Raw genomic sequence first — 25,697 nt, 5'->3', positions numbered from 1 at the left:
AGCAATCTTAATGACCAGTAGTGTATATTTTTAGGGGGCAGAGCTACATATCACTCCGATAGGCTACTCTGTTTTCATACATGTAAACCGATTCATTGTAGTCTTGTATTAACACTACCGGAGCGGTATCGCATCGCATTGGATAATGCAAGAAAGAAAAAAGAGTACTCTAGCGATGCGGTGTGCAACACTGCCCACTAACGATGAGGGTAGAAAGGACAAGCCCAGCTGCTGCAAGTGACATCACATGCTTAACATTCGTCGTCCAGTTTTTGGTATGTGCTTTAAATTGCTTGTCTCAGCTTATCGACATTATTTCAGGGGTTTTCAACCGTTAGTAAGACTCGTCTTTGCTCTGCTTCTAACACTTCCCGCAAACACGTCACGCATCTTACTACCAGATGTTTTCTGCACGGTCGTTACTACGCCACTAAGTGGACCAGGACTGTCAGGATAGACTAACCGTTTTGGGCCCACGCGTCCACATCTCAACGCCTGGCCAGCTGCCAAGGGGATAATAAGGATTAATGGCTTGCTCTTGCCACATGTACTTGGAGATACTAACCAACCTAAAAACATAACTTGTAATAGCTATAATTATTAGCCTTCAAATGACGTAAACATCGGCGTCCTCAGTCAGTAATAGAAATATCTGCAGTTATACCTGATGCACTATATAAATATTCAATAAGCAGAATAATATTTCTTGTTTTATTGGATCATTTACCTTGGTGCAAAAATCAGCCGAAGGACTTACATGTATTCGAAGGCACTACATGCTCATTTTCACAAACGTACATACATGGAATTGATTGTAGCACCTATCTGGATGCAAGTAAGCGTTGCTGCGTAAATTTTCTTCGTTGGTCGAAAGTGCATTAGAGCTTTCGAGAATATTTTTTTGTGCCGTTGCCTTTTATTGCAAAACTGACCTTTTAAATATTAATCAAATAAAGTATGTTGACTAACGGTGAGAGTTTGCCACTTATCCAATAAAGATATCTGCCTATTTTCCCTAATTTAGGAACACTGTGCAAGCGACACGAAACGAAAGAAACACGTTGGATTCATGCAACACAGCAAAACATACTATTTGTAATTGCCATCGTTACCTTCATTACCTTCAAGAATCGTTTAGTGAGGACAGCAACAAGTAATCATGCATTTTGTCACAATAAGCTAAATAGGTGTCTTTTTCTTTCTTTCCAAAGTGATCACTTTTTCAATATAGACGATATTATTGTTAAAATAACAATAAGACATGATTTTTCGTCACATACCAGCCTTCTCATGTACCCAAGCCTCTGAAAATGTATGTCGTGTAATTACTACGTAAGTGTCCCCTCGCACGAGAAAATTGTAGCTGAAAAACTGAATTGTCACATTTTCCGTTCATTTTTCAGTAGTTTCCATTGTGGATTGTCAAGTAGGTGAGCAAGCTTTTAGTTGGAGCAAGAGTCCGCGATCGTCTTTTTAACTAGTGGTGTTGGAGAGCAAATTCCGCACAAGATTGCCCCTCGAAAACCAAAAACCGTAAGCTTGGAAGCGGTCTGTCTTTTCTTTTTCTCTTCCTTGAAGCAGATTACCAAATTACTCTCCTTCAAAGGATGAATGTTACGTATATGAAAATTGCCCTCGACCATTTCTTTGGAGCTTATGACAGGAGAGCCAAATTTTAACCGTGGAAGTGTTACCTCTATTACACAGATTTCCTTTATCACCATTGTTTGTAAGATACTAGTACTCCCAGTATATAGAAACCTGTCATATGAAATCGCTCGTGTTGAATAACTGCCGTATTCACACTGACGAGGAGCTGAACGGAAGGACATCTAAAACGGCCCAGGGTTTCTTTTTCTCTTCTGGTGGCCTTGGTACTGTGAACAGTGCTGCCTGCAGATAGAAATCACTTGATTTCCGTTCTAGTTTGTAACGAATTCAGGCCATGCATTTTGCGGCCGTCGCAGGAAAGTTTTTCTAGAGTCGTAAAGCTACTTGGAAGAACGCTGGCTGCCCGAACCAATAGCGCCCCACAAACTCTCTTACTGGATAGACTCTTCAATCTAAAACGCAAAATAAACAAACGCGACGAAACAGGCACAGTAAATAAACACTGAAAAAACACTCGTTGATAGCAAAGATAGCTTTCCGATATAGAAGTCTGTCTAGGCCAATAGCAGTCTTTCCGCTAACTTCTTTTGCAACTGGGTCAACGATTTGTGACACGGTGAAGCTTATACTGCCGACCGTGGCTCACTTTACACGAAGAAGCCGGATCTGCTATTCGTCACTGTTGTTGATACATCTAGGATTACTAAGATTCGGGATACACCACTAATGTTACTAGTCCCATCGGATCCCAATGCTTAACACATCCATCTCTCACCCGCAAATCCAGCTGACAGCGTCCCCGTTTTCGTCTTTCTCTGTGAATCACTTACAAGTTCTTTAAGTGGTGCTTTTGGAAAAGGGTCAGGGTTGATGTCGTTTATCTCGTCTGCATGGAGTTCCGAGATTTTTTATTGCACATCTATTTTCTCAGATAATTGCATAAAGACTCCCTCAGGTAATTTATGGGCTCTTGTTCGAAGCATGACAGGTGTGCGTTTCGGTATCGATTTGAAATGACAACAATCCTTCTTCACAGTTCTCTTTCTCACAAACTATTATCAACATTCCAACTTCTAATCTTTATCAACCATATACTGAGTCCTTTACTTGCAATCTTAGTAGACAACCAGAATTTACATGGGTCCGAGAATATATCAGCTTAGATTTCACAGTCCTCTGGCGATGGTCAGTTACTCTACACGTATGCAAGGATTGTAACCTAATCATCATAAGGTACGGTCAGCCGTTTTCCAGTATCCTGTGAAAACCTCATACATTTCTTAAGATCTGATTGCCCTTTCTCTGTCGGAAGAAAGAATCTGGATCTGTTCTTTGGCGTATTAAGTGTCGTGGATCACAAAGTATTTTGGAAGTTACATAACATAACCACACGTCTTCGTCATCCCTTCCGTTAACTTGGTACATGATTTTCTCTCATTCACAACAGTTCACCGTCATTTAGTTTCCATAGAAGCCTGGCCAATTAACCAAAAATGAAATTCATTTATTTGGCTGGAGATTGGTTGTCAACTGACGTTTTAAGCGTAGCTTTTTTCCAATACATCGATACTGGACAGAAATGCCACTTACTGGTGTCGTTACATTATCTTCGTCTTATCACACCTATTTCACTACAAGTGGCGTGAGGCATATTTGAATTGCTTATCTATCGTAAAGCATTTCGACTTGCCAGTAATTATCGTTGAAATAATTGAAGGTTACCAACTTGGCACAAATACCACTTATTCATGCATCGTATCTACAAGTCCATCAAAAAAATTTAAAATGTTTGTGTCGAATAGATGGACGACGCAAAACGAGCAGGTATAATACGTCAAGTGTAGTTGGAACACCACTTAGGTGTTATCAGGGGAATAGAGTAGTTTCGTTAAATGTTTTTTCCACTCTTAAGGAACAAATGGGAGTGGCGTCGCCTACAAGTTCCAAAGATCTGAGACGTGGCAGAGAGAAGATATGTGCTGGAAGCTGGGGCGGGTTCAGCGAGTTTCAGTCGAGCTCACTGTCTTTCTTCAGCGTTACATTATGCAAGAAAAAGGACATTTACGTGATTTTTTGAGACAGCTCTGAACTTTGTTGCTTCGTTCCTTAGCAAAGTGTGTGCAGTTCCCTATCTCTTCAACATTCAGAAACTGATTAATAGCGATCTCCTTTTACTGAAGCGCTTTTTTCTTTGCTGAACAGTCGGGAAGCGAACACACTGATGGTCCCATTACTTGCTTCCAAACATTGAGCGAAAGAAAGAACGATAAAGTCGATTCAGACAACAAAAGACATTTTCGCATCTTAATTTTGGTACTTCGACTATGATTTGCAGTTATGATTTGAAGTTCAGGTATGCATCCTGGAGTCACATAAACTGATACGCAGTTTCTATGGGCAGGGACTAGTTAAATAATGCCTGATCTACAAGCCAGTGATATATATAGCAAATAGAAAATGTTCAAGTAGATGTAGTGTCTAGTGACTACGGGAATTCGAAGAGCGCGTAATACACTACAGATTTACAAAGTTTTTTCAAGAATATAGAATAAATATTTTTATTTTGAAACACAAGTGCAGAGCTCACAAAAAGAAAAGTATAGATATATTTCTGGAGCTTGGTATTACCAGCGTATTACAGGAATAATTACTTTCTGCAACAACCTAAGATGTACCTGATGCGCCTGTAAAGTACTACTGGATGCCAAGACTCGAGATAAAGTCGTCTAAACGTTTTACTCAAGGACTACACATATTTACATATATTTATTTCTTTTTTGTTTCAGTCAGGCTTAGAATACATTTCGTAGGAGCCAGACATAAATGAAGCAGAATGAACGTAAAGAAAGCGACAAACAAACAAACAATGTAGCTGGAAGGGCGACAGGCTGAGAAGCAATGTTTCCAATAAGAAAATTCCTGAAGCATCTACGTGAAAAATGAACGCCTGAAGACAGAAGGGAGTGAAACAAAAGGTTGAAATGTGTGTGTCATCAGGTCGTTAAATACGGAGAGGTGATTTATTAGCAAAAGGAAAGGTGAAGGGATGGGGGCGCGGGAAATTAAATCCGCCGTGGCATTTGTGAAGAAATCATTTGGACGCTCGTTTGACGTGACTTAGGCAAACCGCAACAATCATCAGGCGAGCTCGCAGGACAGTGATTTCAGTCACGAATACGTGTCTGCCGGTTGATAACGGAAAGCGGCTGTTATAAAGCCGTTACAACAAAATAGCAAGGGGGCTGGTAACAGGACAGAAAGAATCCCAATTCCGAAGGTTTGGTTGGAGATTTCCGGTTCAAGTATTTGCTTTACTGCGATGTGAAACCTCCCGAGATCTTTCGTCAGATTCCGGAGATGGGAACTATTTTTAATTTAATTCTGAGCCGATATGTCACAGACCAAAAAAAAAAAAAAATGGAAGATTAGTGTATGTGAACGTGTATTCGTACATAAGTACGCTATTTCGATGGCTTGCTCGAGATGTAAAGTGTACCTGGCCCGAGGAGCTGGGTGAGCAGCGCTATATTCAGTAACATCTTCTTACGTTATTTTCTGCCACTTAATCGACTGTGTGCTAACGTGCTGAATATCGTGTTAGCTTTCTCCAGTGACGCTCACCCCCCATCCCTCTCTCTCTCTCTCCCGCCATCAAGCGCCCATCGCAAAAGTGCCAGGGCAAAGAATAATATCGTACTTTATTTCGCCCGTCGTAATCTGTGGTGCAATAAAAGCGCCCCAATGCACGCAGTAAGTCGACGTCGATAGGTCTTTATGGCTGAGCTTAATGTACGTTTCTGACCTTTAGAAACGCCGAAGTGACAGGAACGGCAAGTTTGCAAGTTCTTGCACTTAGATATGAACTATTTCCACCAGGTTCCTTCTAGTGACTTCTTTGGGCTTCCTTGTCTTGAAGGATAATCGTTTACACATCTGACTCCGGCAGTCTATTCTATTGTAAGTAAGCTGTTTAGGTTTTTTTATTGGTAACGCCGCCGCCACGTAGCGCTCTGTATGAAAATCACTGGCTGTGCCGTGTGCAGTCTGTGGCTGGTTGGCATTGTTGTAATACTCGCCATTGTAGTGTTGGGCAGCGGCAGCTGGATGCTAACAGCTCGTAGCGTTGCGCAGTTGGAGGTGAGCCGCCAGCAGTGGTGGACGTGGGTAGATGGCGGAGTTTTGAAATTTGTAAGAATTGGTGTCACGAACTGATTTATATATTATGAATATTAAGGTAAATACATTGTCTGTTCTGTATTAAAATCTTTCATTTGCTAACTATGCCTGTCAGTAGTTAGTGCCTTCAGTAGTTTGAATATTTTATTTAGCTGGCAGTAATGGTACTCGCTGTATTGCAGTAGCTTGAGTAACGAAGATTTTTGTGAGGTAAGTGATTTGTGAAACGTATAGGTTAATGTTACTCAGGGCCATTCTTTCGTAGGGATTTTTGAAAGTCAGATTGCGTTGCGCTAAAAAATATTGTGTTTCAGTTTAAACACAGTCGTGTATAAATTGTACAAAGTGGACGTTTCACTATTACTGTGCATCGTGGTCTGTCGGGTTGCGGTATACGTTTCTGACTGTCAGAACCTTAGTTCTTTTTCCGCTGATGACCTAAGTTTTCCTTCAGCGGAAAATACCGAGCAAGGTGGTACACTATTCGGGAGGGTGCGGTTTTCAAAACACCATCCAGTTTCAACTGAAGTTTGTTGAGAGTGACTGCAGCCAGCCACGAATCCTTTTATTTCATCGCTGTTACAGATTTTGCATCATCAGTCTCATCTTCAGATAGCTATAATTGCTTTGCCATATTTTCACAGTCTTTGCCAACATGTGATCTTCACCTGCAAGCTATCAGAATATTTAAGCAGACGCAGTGCAGGAGTAGACAACATGTTACTTAAGACATTGACGGTGTGATAGAACAGTTGTATTCGTCTGAAGATTGGAATAGTTACCCGAAACCGATAATGGCGATGAAATAAAAGTTTTTTAATGGTATCTGCGGCAGGCCAGGGTCTGCCTGAGCAATCATTTCAAACTACAAATTACTGTAACCAGTCACATTTTATATACTTTCCTTCAAGCACGTCAGAAGATTATAGCCCCATTGTCGGGTGGATTTATGTCACTTAACAGGGTAAGATACAGTGTGTGTATGGCTTCTTGGTAATCTATAGCGCTGTCTTTTAGCGGACAATACTGCTTTTTCGCTCGTGTATTACTTACTCTGTGTATACTTTTCATAAACTGAACCAAAAAGAAAGAAAAATAGATGGCGCTGTGGTTAACACACTGGAATCGCATTCGGGAGCACGACGGTTCAAATCTGCGTCCGGCCATCCAGATTTAGATTCTCTGTGATTTCGCTAAATCGCTCCAGGCAAATACCGGGATGGTTCCTTTGAAAGGGAACAGCTGAATTCCTTCCCCGTCGAAGAAACAGTCCGAAGTTTTACTCTGTTCCTCATAATACCCATGTCGACGGGACGTTAAATCCTAATCTTCCTTATTTCTTTAAAAAGAAAGTGTACATGATGTAAATATGACTGGAAGAGCAGCCCCGGGCTACCCAAAAGTCGTACACACGATACTTTCGTGTTTATTTACTGACATAAATCCATCTGATGATGGAGGGTCGCAAAAGCCAACGCCAGAATACGGCATATCGTTTTAAATTTCACGCCTGTGGAGGTGGTAGCACCGATGCAGAAAATTCCGTGGCCAATGATTAATGATCTGCAGTCAGACCAAGATGGTGGGTGTGCTATGAGAAGGTACACGACTGGAGTTACGCGATTCCAGTAAGGTGAGGAACTGTCGGCAGAGCACGGCCACGGCGAAATTCGTCCCACGCATTGTTATAACCGTATTTAATGGAAATTTTTGTTCAACTGGATAGAAGAATTTAGTAAAGAAAAAAAATCACACATAAGAAACGTCGTTGTCATCCGTGGTATGCGGTGACTGCAAATTGTTACCCGGTCTAGGGGTATTTCGCTATCCGCGGGACACATCATTGTTGTGGGTTGCACCAATTTAAGGAACCAAATAAACTTGTTATATCCTGAAATGTCACTTCGAGAGGAGTATGCAAAAAAGGAAAATAAATTTCATACTAGTACAGGCGGCTCTGGTATTTCTATTCCTGTTTGCAACTTACTGGATGATCAAAAAGTCAGTATAAATTTGAAAACTTAATAAACCACGTAATAATGTAGACAGAAAGGTAAAAACTGACACACATGCTTGGAATGACATGGGATTTTATTAGAACCAAAATGCAGGATGGCACTCCACCCCATATTGCTAGACACGTGAAAGATCTCTTGTGCGCGTCGTTTGACGATGATCGTGTGCTAAGCCGCCACTTTCGTCATGCTTGGCCTCCCAGGTTCCCAGACCTCAGTCCGTGCGATTATTGGCTTTGGGGTTACCTGAAGTCGCAAGTGTATCGTGATCGACCGTCATCTCTAGGGATGCTGAAAGACAACATCCGACGTCAATGCCTCACCATAACTCCGGACATGCCTTACATGCCGAAAGACAACATCCGACGCCAATGCCTCACCTTAACTACGGACATGCTTTACAGTGCTGTTCACAACATTATTCCTCGACTACAGCTGTTGTTGAGGAATGATGGTGGACATACTGAGCATTTCCTGTAAAGAACATCTTCTTTGCTTTGTCTTATTCTAATTATTGCTATTCTGATCCGATGAAGCGCCATCTGTCGGACATGCCTTTTGGTTCTAATAAAACCCCATGTCATTCCAAGCATGTGTGTCAATTTGTACCTCTCTATCTACGTTATTCCGTGATTTATTCAGTTTTCAAATTTATACTGACTTTTTTATCACCCGGTATATATTGACTCACTCTCGCGTAATGTTCCGAAACGCCTAGCGGAAAGTATAACAAATGTGATTACTTACAGAATGTTGCACTTTCAAATGAAACTCATAAAGGTAACGGTCAAGCCCAAGCTAAAATCTTCTCATATCTGGACAACCTTTATCTGAACAATGGCCACGGACTTCAACGAGATCCATCATGATATCATCCATTTTTAATTTTTCCTTGTTTTTCATTCATTAGTTCCTGATAATTCCGCTGTGGTTCCTTGAACAAACACGCAAGCAACCACTCTTTCCCAAATTCTGTTTAATGTTTCGTCTGAAATCAATTCGTTGTCGAAAGCATGTATACATTACTGAATAAGAAATGCAAATGTCATCTTTCTTGGGCTCGATGTTTAAGAACCGGCAGCGACGAAGGGACAGAATGCCAACGGGAGAGTTCGCACAGGCGAGTCGAGCTGTGCGTGGCACGCCGGCGCGCCGGCTGGAACAGTTCCACAGGCCTCGTCGCAGCTTCTGCTTAAAATACAGCGTCCGGCAGGCGTTGCCTCACAGCTTCTGCCGCCTGTCCAAAGGCCGCGCTGCAGAAACAACGCGGGCCCTGCTCTCTGCTCTTCCCCTCGCTCCGAATGTCAATAGCTGAATGTGTTGTCGTTGTTGTTGTTGTTGAGGTCTCCACTCGAACAACTATTTCGCTGCAGCTCTCTACCTTGCTCAAAGTCTGTACACACCGGGTCGTTATAATTAAAGAGCAGTGTGGGTTGTGTTTATCGTATGGCAGCAAACCTTGATACATATTCTAATGCGTTAATGCGGAACCGATTTACGCTGCAAAAAAATTAGTTCCAATTTTTGCCACCAGGTGCAAATCTAGGCCTGTGAATGCAAGAAAGACGTATAGAAAAGTTTCCATATATAATGGATTAGGAAAGGCACGTGGCAAAAAAGGTCAAACAAGTGAGAAATGCATAATTTTGATGTTATTATTAACAGCCGTTTACACAAGTGGTTCAATATGAGCACAAGGGATGTCGACGATATTCTGTACAGCGTCAGATTTTGAACTGGTGGCCAAAATTCGAACTAATTTTTTTTACAGCGTAAATCGGTTCCGCATTCATGCATTAGAATGTCTATCAAGTTTCGCTGCCATAAGGTAATTACAGCCCACAGTGTAACTCTGTTATTAGCTACACTTAAACTATAGCCGCCTGACATTTGCGTAACTCTCTGTCTCTGACTTCTTTTAGTAAAACTGCTTTCTCCTTGCCCTCTCTGACAGACCTACTGTGAAGTTTTATTTCTTCTACCTCAGCTGTTATTTCTTTTCCAGATTTCTCTTTACTTCCTTTTATTGCTTTCTTTAGGTACATGTTGGACGACGTGGGAGCGCTATCTTAATCGTGTCTCAACTGCTGCCTCCCTTTCATGTATTTCGGCTTTTACAAGAGAGTATAGTGGAATAGTACGTAAGGAAAACCGTTTCCAAGTGCAGATGGAATCTTTATGCTACGTTAGGGCTGTTCCACCCTGTTATTCACTTCATTATACTGCTCCCATCCTTAACATATTACGTTGTCCTCAATGGATTAGCACAATACCACAGGCTGATTTCTCATCTGTTCTGATGAACGAATCAGCTTTTCACATTTCACACATTACTTTTTAACACCAGTCCACTTCGTCACTTTTAGAAGCTTCCAATTTCTATTATTCAATTTTCTCTACGTCACTACAACAGAATTTCTTTGTTTTCCTAGATTACCTACGTTACAAGAATCCTTCGAAGTGAACGCAGAGCGTCTTTTCATAGTTCGCAAAAATAATACTTGAGCTTGTAACTGAGAGCCTTAAACTCGTTAGTGATGACGCGCCTAACTGATTCCTGATTTACTTGTAGGAAGAGTGCAGTTATCAACTTTAAATGTAGTCTTGGAAACAAAATTATTATCATGACGTCTCACAATCCTACGTAAATATCCCAAAAAGGATAACGAGTTTAACAAAAACATCTGCTGTTTGCTTAGTCCTATTAGCGATTTGGTTACGATAACTGAATTGCGTTCCGAAACAGCGGCCTTCACATTCATATACAGCCATCCATAGTGAGGACTTTTATGGAGTTTTCATAGACTTTGTGACGAATTCTAGGATGGTTCGTTCAATAATGTGAATGCCTTTACTTCTTCTGCAGCTGTGTCCCGCGCAAGTATCCTGCTCTGACAACCACAACTTAGTTATGATGTCAAATCGTTCTTTTCGTCTTCTGACTGCGACACTCAGCTTCACTAACGTGTCTAGTGCCCACCATGAACCTACAGTGTGCAAAAGAATGTTGAGTCACACACTTATGTTCTTTCCTCATGTTTCCGATATTCTCGGACGAGTTAGTCTCCACTTCATTATTAAATAGTACTATCTTGTTGCTTTCTCCAAATCTTGCTGTTATCCAGGGACCACAAGTTAACATCGCCATGTAAAGATAACAGCTAGTAATCCATTCACCTATATTACATTATCTTTAAGACTCTGTGTTTATGCCATTGCAAGAGACCGGAAAAACGGGTTACTAAAGGAGGCACGTGATTCACAGTAATCTCTCCACGAGGAAACAGAATAGTTGTCCCAATTAGTGGTTTCTTTAGCTTTGTTGCGGATTCTGAAATATTATTTGGAGACATTTCTCGTGTGGAGAGCACCTTTTTATCGATCGGAATAGAGCCTGTATTGCCAATGCCGTAGACCACACCCAAAACACGGACAGAAAGCGTGTTATTTCCTGGAACATGACTGAAAGGCTGTTATCAAGAGCAGCCGGATGCAACCAATTCGTTTCGTATTTTCCACCGTACGTTATCACAAATTTTATTTTCCGGTAGTCATAATGCCAATTTATCCTTCAAATTTCGAACAAACGTGCGACAGATAAATGGAATGATAAAAATGGAATGGATAGACAGTGTATATTTACGATTCCAGAGACTTTTCCTCTAAAATCCCTACCCGAAGGTTGATTTCACTACAGTAGCGCCTTCTTGTCCATAGTCCTCTTAGAGGTTGTATGCCGTTTGCTTCCTTCCGTCACAGAACTGACTTAACACCGTAACGTGGACTCCTTACCATAGTGCTACTTGGTATTTTTCGCATTAGCAAACACTACGAGACGTGAAAGAAGCCTCAAGTGACAGGAAAAATGGAAGGTCCTACTAGGAAGCAAATCGGGGGCCTTTCTGTTTGTAGTCTGCATTTATTGTTAGGCACTGAGCTATACTATTTTGAAGGCAAAAATATCCTCATCAGCGTACTGAGGGGGAAATTCCAGCATATTTTTCAAAAAGGAACTTAGTCTGCTACTTACGAGAAAAAACGCTAGAAAGACGTACTGCAATGCTGCATCTCGAATCTATAAGATGATATAAAAATTCTTTGAAGTGAGATATGCTACTCAACAAAACCTCATAACAGTTTTTTTCTGTTCGTTATGAAGTGCAAACTTTTTTGGCGAAAATAACGTGTTAGTAGTTAGAGATGGAGCAAAGTTCATGTGAGCAGAAGAAGAACGAAAACTACTATAGTTCATGAAGTTATTTCGGCAGTCGTTTCAACTGATTTACGAAAATGATTGATAACAGACAAAAATTGTCCGAAATATGAAGCTAAGTCCTTCCAAATACGAGAATAGTTCACTACGACACTACGACCTGGAGGAAGAATAGACTGAGAAATCTAGGGGCCAACAGAAGCGGATATCGATAAATGAAGGAGATAGAGCTAAGTACTTCGACATGACGAAGAGACCATGAAAGACGGACTGAGAAACACCACCGACATGACGAATCTCGTGCGCTGTCCAACCTCTCGTTTGCCTTACGGTGCAGCTGAACTCACGGCGTGCCTGCAACCCAAACGAAGGCTGTCCGCGGTCACGTGAAAGCTCTAGAGAAAATAAAGCTATGACGCCATAGCTCTTCTAGAGGCGGAGCCGCGCAAACACATGTTGGCTCATGGTCAAGAACCTCCCTGTCTGTTTACGCGGCTGCCAGTAAACAAACAGTCGCAGCTTCTGTAAACGTAGCAGTTACCCGCTGCACATAGCAGTTACCCGCGGGTAACTGCAAACGCAAAGTCTCCGACCTGGATTCCAGCCGCTGCGTGGGTGGGATTGCGCCGACCGACGGTCTGTTCAGGGCTTCAGGCAAAGTGTGCCATTTAAACAATGTAGCAATCGTGTGTACGCAGTACCTCTTGGATGACGTAACACCATTCGGCTATTAACGTCTATTCTACTATACCCAGACAATTCAATCACATGGACTTGCAAAGCAAATTAAGTATTTCTGATGGCGCATTCTAAACATCGTCTAAATTCTGAGCTTTAAATATTGTAGTTTTATAGAGTAAAAATGCAGTTACTTTCAACAGTGCTATAAACTGAATACGAAACTGAGCGTCAGTGTTGTTGAGGGAATGCATTAGCTTAAAGTTATCTAACTAAATAGCGTAAATACTTCCCAATCTGGCAGGAACTGAATTTGGACCCCACTTCACTCATCAACGCGTACGATGTGTTACAACAGTTTCATTTCACCCTGCATTAGTTATAATGGATTAGTTAGCACTTAAGAATCTGTCAACCAGTGGAAGCTTGCGTCCTGTCAGACAGCTATATGCTGCCCGAATGGTGAAAATTTATACTCATCCCAGTTTTGTGCTCAGTGATAAGACTGATTCTCCAAGCCAAACGAATGTTGCTGTTACCAACAAAAATTGACACGGATGTGGGGTAGTGTTCCGCCATTACTTGCTCTCCATTGCTCATTTTGGCTTTTACCTAGAAGAAGTTGCAATTGAAAAAAGTAGGGGCCTATTTGCAATCGACATATTCTTAAAGAAGTTTTTGAAATACCCATTTGTGATCTTCCAAACATTAATCGATCAAAACATAATACACAAAGAAATTTGCATTGAAATATCTAATGTATCTTAGGTACCCCAGATCGAATCAGCGAGTAGCTTACCTCAATCACCCTTGCCATGGTCCAACATGGTCCTCACTAGTTGGCAAGATAGTTGTCTTTCTCTCTCGTGCACGAATATCAATCAAAACCTCAACATTGAACGAATGTATTCAGTGATGAACAGTAAAGAGTGTTATTTCTTTATTTACATATTTTAATGGACGAGGTTTTTGTACCCCTAATACCATCCAAACCATAAACTGCGGTGACATTTTTACACATGTAAGTATTATTATTTATATTATTTACATATTTTAATGGACAGAGTTTTTTGCCCTCCTGACACCATCCAAACCGTAAACTGCGTGATATTTTTACGCATGTAAATATCCTAAATACCAAATACAGTATACTAGTTCGCTACTTGTCACTGCTCCCATCGTTATGTAAACGACTAAATTAAACTGCTATTAAACGTGACTTGCCTGCCAAATCACTGGGTAAGAGAATCACACTGTCTGTCACCGATTTCAAAGTCATCTGTCTTCGGGAAGAGTTTGCGGATGGCTGTCGTCAGAGATCGAACTGCACCTCTCCACTGTGAGTCACTTGGGAGTGCGAAGGCGGGTGTTGGGCCGAGGAGCAATAGCACTTACATGGAGCGATGTACCACGTGACACTTCGGCCAACGGCGTCATTACGCTGCATCTGACAGTAGTGTGTCCTTCGTCGTCAGCGTAGAACATTTAGTAGGGATATTTATGTTAGTTTAGGTAATGTGAAAGTACTTAGGCATAATGGAGTTCATTAAGCGAAACTCGGCTTGTCCTTTTCTCGCATGATATCCTACAAACCATGGATGACGGGCAGCAGGCATTTTCTAGATTTACGGAAAGCATTTAACACAGTACTCCACTGCAGACTTCAACCACAGTACTAGCAGACTGAGTAGATTCCCAGATATGTGAGCGACTGGGACGCAAAACATTGTCCTTGACGACGAGCGTTCATCATAGACAAGGATAACGTCAGGATTGCCCCAGGAAGTACGATAGCGTCGCTCCTGTAATTTAAGTACCTAAATGACCTGAAGGATAGAGCGGGCAGCGGTCTACAACTGTTCGCTGACGACGGAGTGGTGTACAGGAAAGTCGTCTACGAGTGAGTGTAGGAATGTACCGGATGACATAGACAAAAATTTCTGTTTGATGTGGTGAATGTCACCTTGCTTTAAACGTAGAAAAACGCAAGGTAATGAAAATGAATAGGGAAAAAATCCGCAATGTTCTAATAAAGCATTACTGGTGTAATGTCAGACACAATCTCGTCGATTAAGTACCTAGTTGTAACGTTGCAAAACGATATAACGTGGAATGGGCACGGAAGATCGGTAGTAGGGAAGGCAGATCGGCCTCGATGTATTGGGAGACTTTTAGGGAAGTGTGGCTCACCTATAAAGCAGATCGCGTTTAGAACACTATTGCGACCCATTCTTGAGTACTGCTCGAGTATTTGGGATCCGTAACGAGTCGGATTAAATTCAGAGACCTTGAAGCAATTCAGAGACGTGTTGCTAGATTTCTTAGTGGTATGTTCGAACCACACGCAGATGCTTCGTAAACTCAAGTGGGAAGTCGTGGAGCGATCTTTTTCGCGAAACAATATTGAGAAAATTTAGAGAACTGGCTTTGGCGGGTGAGTGCAGAACGGTTCTCTTGCCGAGAATGTACTTTTAGTGTAAGGGATGCGAAGACAATCGATTTTCCCTAGCTTCATTTGCGGGTGGAACAGCAAAGAGAATGACTAGCAGTGGTAAAGGGTGCCCTCGACCGCGCTCCGTATGGTGCTTTGACCGAGTTTGTGTGTAGATGTGGAAGCGACAGCGATAGTTTTTTGTGCATTTAATTGTTCTAGGAAGAGTCATTTGTGGAAATAGTTACTCAATGTGCACCCACCCCATCGTAGCCGGTTAACGAGATTATGCAAGGGCTGGAGCGCGTGGTATGAAAAAGCGAGCGCTGAGTACTCTCCGTCTCTCTCTCTCTCTCGCTCTGTCTGCGCAGACCGCGTCACACATCCGCCTTCCGCCTTGCACGGCACTTGTAATACTGGGTCTGCACTCTCGCAGCCTGATGAGAGCCAGAAGTGTTAGCGGGTTGCCTATCAGGCGAGTGCGAGGATACGTGTTTACCGCGCCTTGAGCGTGCACGCTAGGCGGCTAGTGCCAGCCTGTATGACGCGGCTTTGCGTAAGAGGGTGACTCAGCCACGTCCCATTCAGAAACTCCGCACCCAGTTCCCAGAAGCAAAGGTCGCCGACTTGGCTCCGAGCAGTCGCTCCGGCGCACAGGGTTCGACTTCGCCGGGAACACTGTGCGAACTCGTTCCCTTTCATATCACGCGGCACTCTCTAAGCGAGCCCACAAACATGAGTATACGAGAATCACTAGTCCATTGCGTATCAAATTTAGTCCCAGTCGTGAATGCAGACAGCCTCTTCTTCAATGATCAGCTTCAGCTCCTAGTTAGTCTTCATACCCACGCTCGCACTCTGCGAAGAGCAGTTTACAGTGACGCCAGTTACTGGGGCGGGACCGATGATGTGAATAACAGTGGCTCAGAGTTCAGAAACTGATGGCTGTGACAATACCGTTGACAATGAACATAATGGCGAATTTAATCGAAATAGCATTTTAACCACGTGTTCCAATTTTCCTCTGCAGTGGGCAGCTGCTGGTGTTGCTTCTTTGGCGTTTTTAATCAGTTTTGAGACTGCAAATGCACGCAGTCCACTCCAGTGCGGACTCCTTAGTGGTGCTGTGCCCAGCGAGCGTTTTCTGCATCTGGACTGACCAAAGACGCCACAGAAGCTACATTAACAACTGTCCACTGCGGTCGACAACTGCACCATAGGATTAATAAGGGCTCTCAACACTTTTGGTCAGTAAAACTACATCATAATAGAAAATTACAAGCCCTAATAAGCACAAAAAGTGGATTCAATTAAAAAAGACATAAAAAGTTACTCAACACTGTTATGGCACTTAACATTTTGAGCCAAACACTTGGCTGCTGCAAACAGACGCCAGTAACCCAAGAAAAAGGAAAAAAAAAACTATCAGAAATGGAAGGAAACATTTATGGTCCTATATCTTTGCTATCGAGCGGTGTTGCTGTTGTGATCTTCATTCCGAAGAATGGTTTCATGCACCTCTCTCCACTAGTTTGTCCATCTCTCCATAAATACTGCAACCTACATCCACACGAACCTGGTTACTGTAGCCAAGAGTACTCTGTATCTACCACATTTTTACTTCCCGAATTTCATTTTATTCCGAAATTTTCTATTCTGTGATGCCTCAGGGTGTAGTGGCTGAGTGGTTCTAGGCGCTTCAGTCTCGAACAGCGTGACCGCTACCGTCGCAGGTTCGAATCTTGCCTCGGGCATGGATGTATGTGATGTCCTTAGGTTAGTTAGGCTTAAGTAGTTCTATGTTCTGGGGGACAGATGACTTCAGACGTTAAGTCCCATAGTGCTCAGAACCATTTGAACCATTCGATGTATGCCATCAACCGATCGCTTCTTCTAGACGAGTTGTGTCTTAAAGAAAACCTGTACAACATACGAAATGAAAATTATTTTATTAAGAAGTTGTTAAGACACAGAAACATTCATCCAGGAAAAAAATGCAGTTCTGCGAGTGCTTAAATAATAAGAATACAACAAGCAAGCCGGCCGCGGTGGTCTCGCGGTTCTAGGCGCGCAGTCCGGAACCGTGCGATTGCTACGGTCGCAGGTTCGAATCCTGCCTCGGGCATGGATGTGTGTGATGTCCTTAGGTTAGTTAGGTTTAAGTAGTTCTAAGTTCTAGGGGACTGATAACCACAGCAGTTGAGTCCCATAGTGCTCAGAGCCATTTGAACAACAAGCAAAATGGAAACATATTTAGACACTAGCCGAAATGGTCTTTTTTCTGCCAGTTAATTAGTTGACAGGGCTGGATGCGTGAAGAGTATAGTGCTGTGTTTGAGTTAGTGAAGCATATGGCCGATACTCGAAGTTTGCTACTTCCTTGCTTCTTTCGAAAAGCTTCATCATGTCTCTGAGCTTGAACTTCTCGTCCGACGAACGGATCACAAAGAATACTACCTTACACCGAGGTGACAAAAGTCACGGGACAGCTGCTAATATCGTGTTGGATCTCCTTTTGTCCGGCATACTGCAGCATCTCGACGTGACATGGACTCAACAAGTCGCTGGTAGCCCTCTGCAGAAATGGTGAGCAATGCCGCCTCTATACCGTCCGTAATTGGGAAAATGTTACCAGTGCAGGTTTTTGTTCGCGGATTGAGCTCTCGACTGAGTGGTCTGCGTGAACAAACCATTCGATTGAACTGTCCAGAAGATCTTCAAATCAACTGCTTACAACTGTGGTCCAGTGACATGGCGCATTGTCATCCATAAAAGTTCCTTCGTTGAATGGTTGCAAACGGTATCCAGGTAGCCGAATATAACGATTTCCAGTCAACGATCGGTTCAGTTGGACCATGTAAAAGCTCACACCATTATGGAGCCACGACCACCTTGCACAGTGGCTTCTTGAAGCTTGGGTCCAAAACTTCGTGCAGTCTGTACCACATTCGACCTTTACCATCCAAGTTGATATCTGGACTCATCTGACCAGCCCACGGTTTTCCAGTCGTCTTAGAGTTCAACCGGTATGATCACGAGCCTAGGAGAGATGCTGCAGACGATGCCGCGCTGTTAGCAAAGGCTCTAGCGACGGTCGTCTGCTGCGACAGTCTGTTAATGCAGTATTTTGCCGCACCGTCAGAAATGGTTCAAATAGCTCTGAGCGCTATGGGACTTAACATCTGAGGTCATCAGTCCCCTAGAACGTAGAATTACTTAAACCTAACTAACCTAAGTACATCACACACATCCATGCCCGAGGCAGGATTCGAACCTGCAACCGTAGCGGTCGCGCGGTTCCAGACTGAAGCGCCTAGAATTGCTCGGCCACCACGGCCGGCTGCCCCACTGTCCTAACGGACATGTTCGAAACACGACCCACATTGCTTTCTGCTGTTATTTCAACAGTTTTGTTTGTTTATTAGAACTGATACTGCTACGCGAACGCCGCTGCTCTCGGTCGTTAAGTGAAGGCCGTCGGCCACTGTGTTCTCCGTGGTCAGAGGTAGTGCCTCAGGTTTGGTATTCTGGATACACTCTTGACGCTGTACATCTCGGATATTGCCTAACGATCTCCGAAATGGAAGTCCCCACACATCTAGCTCCAACGTTCAGAGTCTATTAGTGTACTTCCAATCGCGCGGGCATAATCTCGTTGGAAACCTTTTCACATGAATCACCTGAGTACAAATGTCACCTCTGTCAGTAATGTCCTTTTATACCTTCTGTACGCTATACTACCGCCATCTTTATATGCTGATGTCACTATCCAATGAGTTCCTCAGTGTATATCATCATCTCTTAAGAAACTAAAGACATAGGCACAAACTCATTGACCAGAAAGTGTGCTCCACAATTGCTGGTCTCCTTCAGGCATAAACTGTGGCAATGAAATTATTTTCGCCGTCACCGATGAGTCCGAGATGACAGCGCCCCGAGAAATTAGTTCCGACTGCACCACTACCGAGGAAAAGAGAGATCGAATTGTTTGAACGTTGTGCCACCTTTTGAGATGAGATAGGCTATCCTTCGCTAGGTGAGAAACACCGGCTGTTCACGAGGGAACGAAGCGTCGGAACGGATTTCACACGCGCTGCACGGAGAAGTTGCGGAGTGGTGGGTGCTGCTGTGGACGTCAGCGTCACGGCCGACGGAATCTGCAGACGGCGAGCGGCGGCGGCGTGACGGCACGTGGAGACGGCCTGATCCGTGTCCTTGAGGAGTCGCGTCTCCAGCCCGCCATCACGCCGCTCCGCTGGAGACTGCGTCTGGAGTCGAACTGTCCCACGCGTTCTCCGTACCGTCTGCGGCCCCTACTTCAGAATCGCAACTAAATATCCGTAAGACAAATATCGTCCCGTTAAACGCAGCTGCAGCAACTATTTGAAGACATTGTTGGACTGTACTAAGAACAACTGTGGAATTCAATTTCGTCTACCGCGTGAGTCATAAGATTCCATACAAAGAGTAGAAGTGGTGACTATATTTTATTCATCCTCACCTACATTTACATGATTATTCTGCAATTCACAATAACTGCCTGGCAAAGCATTTTTCGAACCACCTTCAAACTTGAATGAGATTTTTTCTCTCCAGCGCAGTGTGCGCTGATTTGAAATTTCCTGGCAGATTAAAACTGTGTGCCGGACCGAGACTCGAACACGGGACCTTTGCCTTTCGCGGGCAAATGCGCTACCAACTGAGCTACCCAAGCAAGACTCACGCCCCATCCTCACAGCTTTACTTCTGCCAGTATGTCGCAGGAGAGCTTCTGTAAAGTTTGAAAGGTAGGAGACGAGATACTGTCAGAAGTGAAGCTGTGAGGATGGGGCGTGAGTCGTGCTTGGGTAGCTCAGTTGGTAGAGCACTTGCCCACGAAAGGCAAAGGTCCCGAGTTCGAGTCTCGGTCTGGCACACAGTTTTAATCTGCCAGGAAGTTTCACCTTCTAGCTATTCATCTACCGTTCTGTTCTCGAACGGCGTGAGGGAAAAACGAGCACTTAAATCTTTCTGTGCGAGCTCCGATTTCTCTTATTTTATCATGATGATCATCCCTCCCTATGTAGATGGGAGCCAACAGGACATTTTCGCAATAGGGTGAAGAAGTTGGTGATTGAAATTTCTCGAGGAGATCCTGCCACTCCGAAAAATCGTTTGCTTTAATGATCGCCACCCGAATTCACGTATCATATCCATGGCACTCTTTCGACTGTTTCGCGATAGTACAGAACTAGCCGCCCTTCCTTGAACTTTTTCGATCTCCTCCGTCAGTCCCACCTGATGCGGATGTCACACCGCACAGCAATAATTCAGAAGAGGGCGGACATGATTGGCGTAAGCAGCCTCTTTAGTAGAGCTGTTGCACTTTCTACGCGTTCTGCCAATAAATCGCTGTCTTTGGTTTGCTTTACCCGAACATTACCTCTATGATCTTTCCAGTTTTAGTTATTCGTAATTGTAATCCGTAAGTATGTAGGCGAAATCACAGTCCTTAGATTTGTGTAATTTATCGTGTAACCGAAATTTAGCGGATTTCTTTTAGTACTCATGTTGACGAAAATTCACAGTTTTCATTATTTGGAGTCAATTGCCACTTATTAGTGCAAATGGTGTCATATGGTGTTGCACTTGCGTTTATATTCCATGTGTCCCTCTTCCATGACGACACACAGTGATAGTTTTACGAAAGAGGCCTATTACATCACGGAGAGGTTTTCTATTGAAATTTCTAGAGAGCGCTTTCCGTAATGTCAGATAACGTATTACTTCCCCCCACATACATCTCGCGAAACCACCACGACGAGAAAACTAAGGAAACCTCGGAAAACATAAATATGGATGGCCACATGTTGAACTGTCGTTCTCCTGAATGTGAGTCGAGTCGGCAACGGAACCTGCTCTTTTTAATTTCTTGATAAGTTTTGCCACGGTGTCATGGGTTATTTGATTTCTGTGCGCTGCCCTGAGAGTCTGTCCTACATGGCATATCGTTCCCAGCCAACAGAATAATATCAATCCGTTCTTCCTTGGTTGGTGACATTTCTTTTCAATTGATCCACCTTCTTGAAAACTATAAAGAACTTCCTCACCGCTTTCACAATTTGTATGGAGATAGGTGATTTTCCTGTACAATTCAGACTCGTGAGCTACCGAATTTGATTCAGCTACAGTATCGCAGACAGAAATCTTCTGTCGGCACAGTAGAATGGAACAGTTAAGCATTTCACCAACTGGGATGTCCTCAGGCCTAGTACTGCCTGTCGGCGTGGCAGTCGAGTGTAGCATGGACAATACGCACGATGTGTGATCACGACCAAATCGTGGATGCTCAGCACACAGCTCACTTCATCAATATGATCGTGCAGGCACTGAGATTTTCACGTCTTGCTGCCTCAATAGAGTAACGTGGGTACCTCCATTCGGACAACACTGGTTGAAGAATGTGATCGCCGCCTTCTACCGAAGGTTCTAGGAAAGCTTACACAATTCACTCACCAGTTCATCGCGGTCAACAACGGTGAGTAGCTATACAACGCCGCAGCAACCCGTTTCTGAAGACTACGGAACTCGTCGTCTTACACGTTTTCCTCTGCTCACGGAATATCACACGGCAGAGGAACTGCCACAGTTATTGGACACTCGGAAAGTGGAAAAAGGTCTCTTGAATGGACGACTACAGACCAGTGGTTGAGGCGAATTCGTGGAAAGCCACATGAGACGACACGTTCGAGTTTCCACGGGACACAGATCAGTCAAATGGAGAAGGTATGTGTATGAAGTAGGGAAGGGGGAGGGAGTGGGGATTCACGAGGGATGAAACGGCTCCCCTGATAGTCTGCCATTGTTTCTCATCAGTAGACGATGTAGAATCCTACAGTCCGAAGACAGTTCGGCTACAGCACCTCACAAGCAACAAGACAGTACACTACCTTACCGTACCCATCAGAACATGCCAGAAGAGTTTGAGGATCACTCCAGGAACATGAATTGTTCAAGAGTGTATAGACGTAATGGGAGGCCTCTAATAAAAAAGACTGCCATTTTCGAAGCGTTTGTCGATTTCGAGTCGCCTGAACAAATGTTCATGCTTCAGAATCATAAGTAATTCTTTGTCTTCACAAATCTTCGTCCTGGAGGGATAGTTTGGGTGCTATCATCAGTATCCTACATTCGAGATATGTTAGAAAACAGGATCAGATTTCTGCAATGCCCCAGTAGCAGAACAGGAATTTATTCTTTTTTTACTTGACCATCTTTATTGCCACGTCAACTCCGAATATAAAACTAAATTCAGTTTAAAATGTATTTCTGATGTCGTATTTTACCAATTTTTATAGTACATCGTAAATCTTAATAACATGCATAAGGCCGTTAACGGAGTGTCTAAAAAATAAAAAACTCGAGAACTTTACAAACCTTTTGCCTTTGGAAGTTCCTTTCAGACTGGTTTCGTTGTCGATCAATTTACGAACGCAACACAACAAAAGTATATTTTTAGATGATCTTGGAGCAGTTACGTAATATGAAGAAACAGCGGAATCTGTGACTCGTTTACATGTGTTAGATATCTTAGATTTTTAGATGCTCTTCCCGTACCGTACTGAAATAATATAAAAAACTTTCTTGGAAAATAGTTAAGTATTAGCTGTCAATGACCACTGTTCCCGTTTCTTGTCCTGTGTGTTAACGCCAAAGCAAAAGGAAGGGGGTAGAGGGAGACAAAAACTGGAACATACTCTAACCGGTTTTAGGTTGTCGGTTATCGTCTTGCGACTGATAACCACTGCGGTTAACGTTCACGACACCTACTCTGCGGTGAAAAGTCACACGCTTCTAACAACTACGTGGTGAAGTTCATATAGCAGTAATGGAAAACGTTCATGTAAAACGAAGAGATATGACCACCCAGAGGAATTAAAAAACTATTTCTTTGATATTAGACAGTGAACTGCAAAATCCGGTGGCTTCCGAAAAAGAAACCGTTTCTCTAGGGCCCAGAACTGGCGATGATCTCTTCGACAATAGTCTTAGGCCATATGGAAGTTATTTGAGCAATTGAAACTTCAATTCAGTACGAAGCAGTTTCTCGACTGATAATTATATTATTTTAGTTCGTTTCTCTTCGATGAAGTCTTTACATCAGAAAGGCTAATGCGGCTATCCTTGAACCTTGATTTACTTTAACGAAATGAAATCATTCACGTTTTCCAGAAACTATTTTTAAATGATAATATACTCCATAAACTCGCGTCGACGTCAGCAGTGGGCAGTGGAAAATTTCCTGTCTTTTCCTTCCAGTGCCGCTCCAGGAATACTGATCACAATAAGTAGATGAATGTCGCAACCAATATGAAAGTAAAATTTGGCGACGCGCGCAGACACGTTTGGTATTCCGAACAGCTGCTCCGTGCACACCTGTCACGAGCCGTATCTCGCTGGAGAACAATACAGTGTTGCGAATGACCTTGTGTTTTTTTTACTTCTGCTGCATGCGCAATGAATTTCAGATGCGTATCCGCCAGTTGCAACGCCGTGTATGGTGTCTTCACTGGAGAAGAGAGAGAGAGAGAGAGAGAGACAGATGCTCCGAAGTCATCTCGTAGCAAATCTTGGCACACAAATGAAGTTGTGAGGGCTTTCCGCCCGCTCTAGGTTTCGATCGTGCTACAGTATCCTGCGCGAGGTACTACATCGCAGTCTCAAAATACGGTTGAAACTATCAGTGATACACGCACGAACCCTAAAGCTTTGTCCCTCAGAAAGTATCTCAGTAAAGCACACTGCACTTCAGAGTGAAAGGGTCATTAGGGAAATGGGCTATAGGCTGCGTGTAAGGCGCTTCTCGAAGATGCCGCTGGGAAGCCTGGTCGCATAGTTCGGCAGGTAAGAGTATTTCTTGCCAAAGGCATGGGTCTGGGTTCGAAACACAGTTTAACACACAGATCAGTTTGCTGAGAAGTTCAGGCTAAAAATTACCTACTCCGGGAAAAATATTCATCTTTAATCAGCCACACCGTTAGAACTTGAGAGATCACAACACTCTAGTCACTTACAATTTCGAAGAATGAACTACTTACTAATTTGTAATTAGTTTCACGGTTAATCTTCGGACGGCTGCACACAATTCGTTTGATAGTCACATATTATTTTTTTTCTGTTATGCATACCAGCCAGTGTTGAGTGATACTGTTCCCCTGCCCCCACCTTACGGATACTATTACGTTAAACGTAAAAGATACAATTCAAGCACTGTACTTGTCTGTCATTTGTGTCAGGCATTTCGTGTCCATTTATTTTAAAATATTTGTGAATAATGAAGTGTACTGAAGGTGAGGGCGACAGGAGTTTCAGAGAAGTAACTGACGAAACTAAGAGATGAAAGTTTTCGTTGTGTAGCTCACACAAATCTGGATCACTTGGAGATCTTAAGATTTCCTGTGATTTTCGGTTGCGTAACAATTGAAATATGCCCGTACGTTTTACATTTCTTTATTATATCTCTTTCGTTCCAATATTGCTCAGTTTCACTTACAGTATTTTTCTCTTTGTTTCATTTCAGGTCTTCCAGGTGAGTGTGTCTCCCTGCTCTGCAGAAACAAAACAAACGAGGCACGTAAGTTATCCAAATTTCCATTTTGTTCAACTTTCAGGCATATGCCGTAAAAAGATTTCCTGTGCGTTTCTTGCCATTTTCCCACATAATTCGAAGTTCTTGCGGTTTTCTGGCGCACATCGAGGACATAATTATAAGGGGCACTCTAATAAAAACGAGACAAATGGATAAAAATAAGTAAATTGTTTATTATTCCAAAAGTGTTCACCATAATTATTAATACAATTATTCCGCTGTGGGACAAGACAGTCAACGACTTACGGGTCAAGTGCTTGCTGTTGCATGAGGAACCTTGGTTGCACCCGGGCGTGCACTTTTCGTCCGAACCAAATCGACGGACACGAAGAAAGACATCCGTGGCCGTCGATTTGCTTCGGACTATGAGGGCAGGCGTGGGTACAATCACAGTTCTGCAGGCAACCGCAAACAGTTTTTCCTTAAGGCATTGACTAATTGTATTGATAGGTATGGTGACTACTTTCGAAATAATAAAGAGGTTACTTAAATGTTTTTTCCATGTATCTCGTTTTCATTCGGCTACCTCTTATACTTCTCCTTCCAGTTCCTCGGCTAAAAACTTGTCTTCACAATATCTGGAAGATTTTTGGCGTAAATATCGTAACAATAAATAATTATGTTCCACCGAATACTCAAAAACTGATGGGAACGAAAATCAAATATTGTACAGTATTTTCAGGCACGGGAAGTTTTCCGTGTTCCAAAACTTTGCAGTGATCGGACATTGCTGAAGCGTATGGCAGCTCTAAGTAATATAAAGTCAGTGAGAAAACGTCGAAAGTGTCATAAAGAAAAGATGAAAATAATAAAAAGGAGATGAAGCGTAAAATAATTAGTTTTTCTGCCGTGAGGGTACAGTCGGTTTATTTTTGTTTCAATTTATTTACTTATTTGCAATATTTTTTAAGCATTTAGCTTTCTCATTACAACTAATAGTAGTGA

At 42.9% G+C, this 25,697-nt stretch overlaps 1 protein-coding gene across 1 annotated transcript in view; it reads left to right on the top strand.

The window, feature by feature from the left end:
* Positions 1-25,697, top strand: part of LOC126268101 (proton-coupled amino acid transporter-like protein pathetic) — a 110,710-nt gene that overhangs the window by 39,892 nt on the left and 45,121 nt on the right. Inside the window, exon 2 of the mRNA XM_049973613.1 lies at positions 24,684-24,692. Coding sequence (XP_049829570.1) covers positions 24,684-24,692 — 9 coding nt within the window. The remainder of the gene's footprint in view (positions 1-24,683; positions 24,693-25,697) is intronic.

This window comes from Schistocerca gregaria, chromosome 4 (assembly GCF_023897955.1).
Source record: "Schistocerca gregaria isolate iqSchGreg1 chromosome 4, iqSchGreg1.2, whole genome shotgun sequence".
Lineage (NCBI taxonomy): Eukaryota > Metazoa > Arthropoda > Insecta > Orthoptera > Acrididae > Schistocerca > Schistocerca gregaria.
Note: the sequence above shows the minus strand (reverse complement) of the source record. Positions and strands in the feature narration are given on the sequence as shown.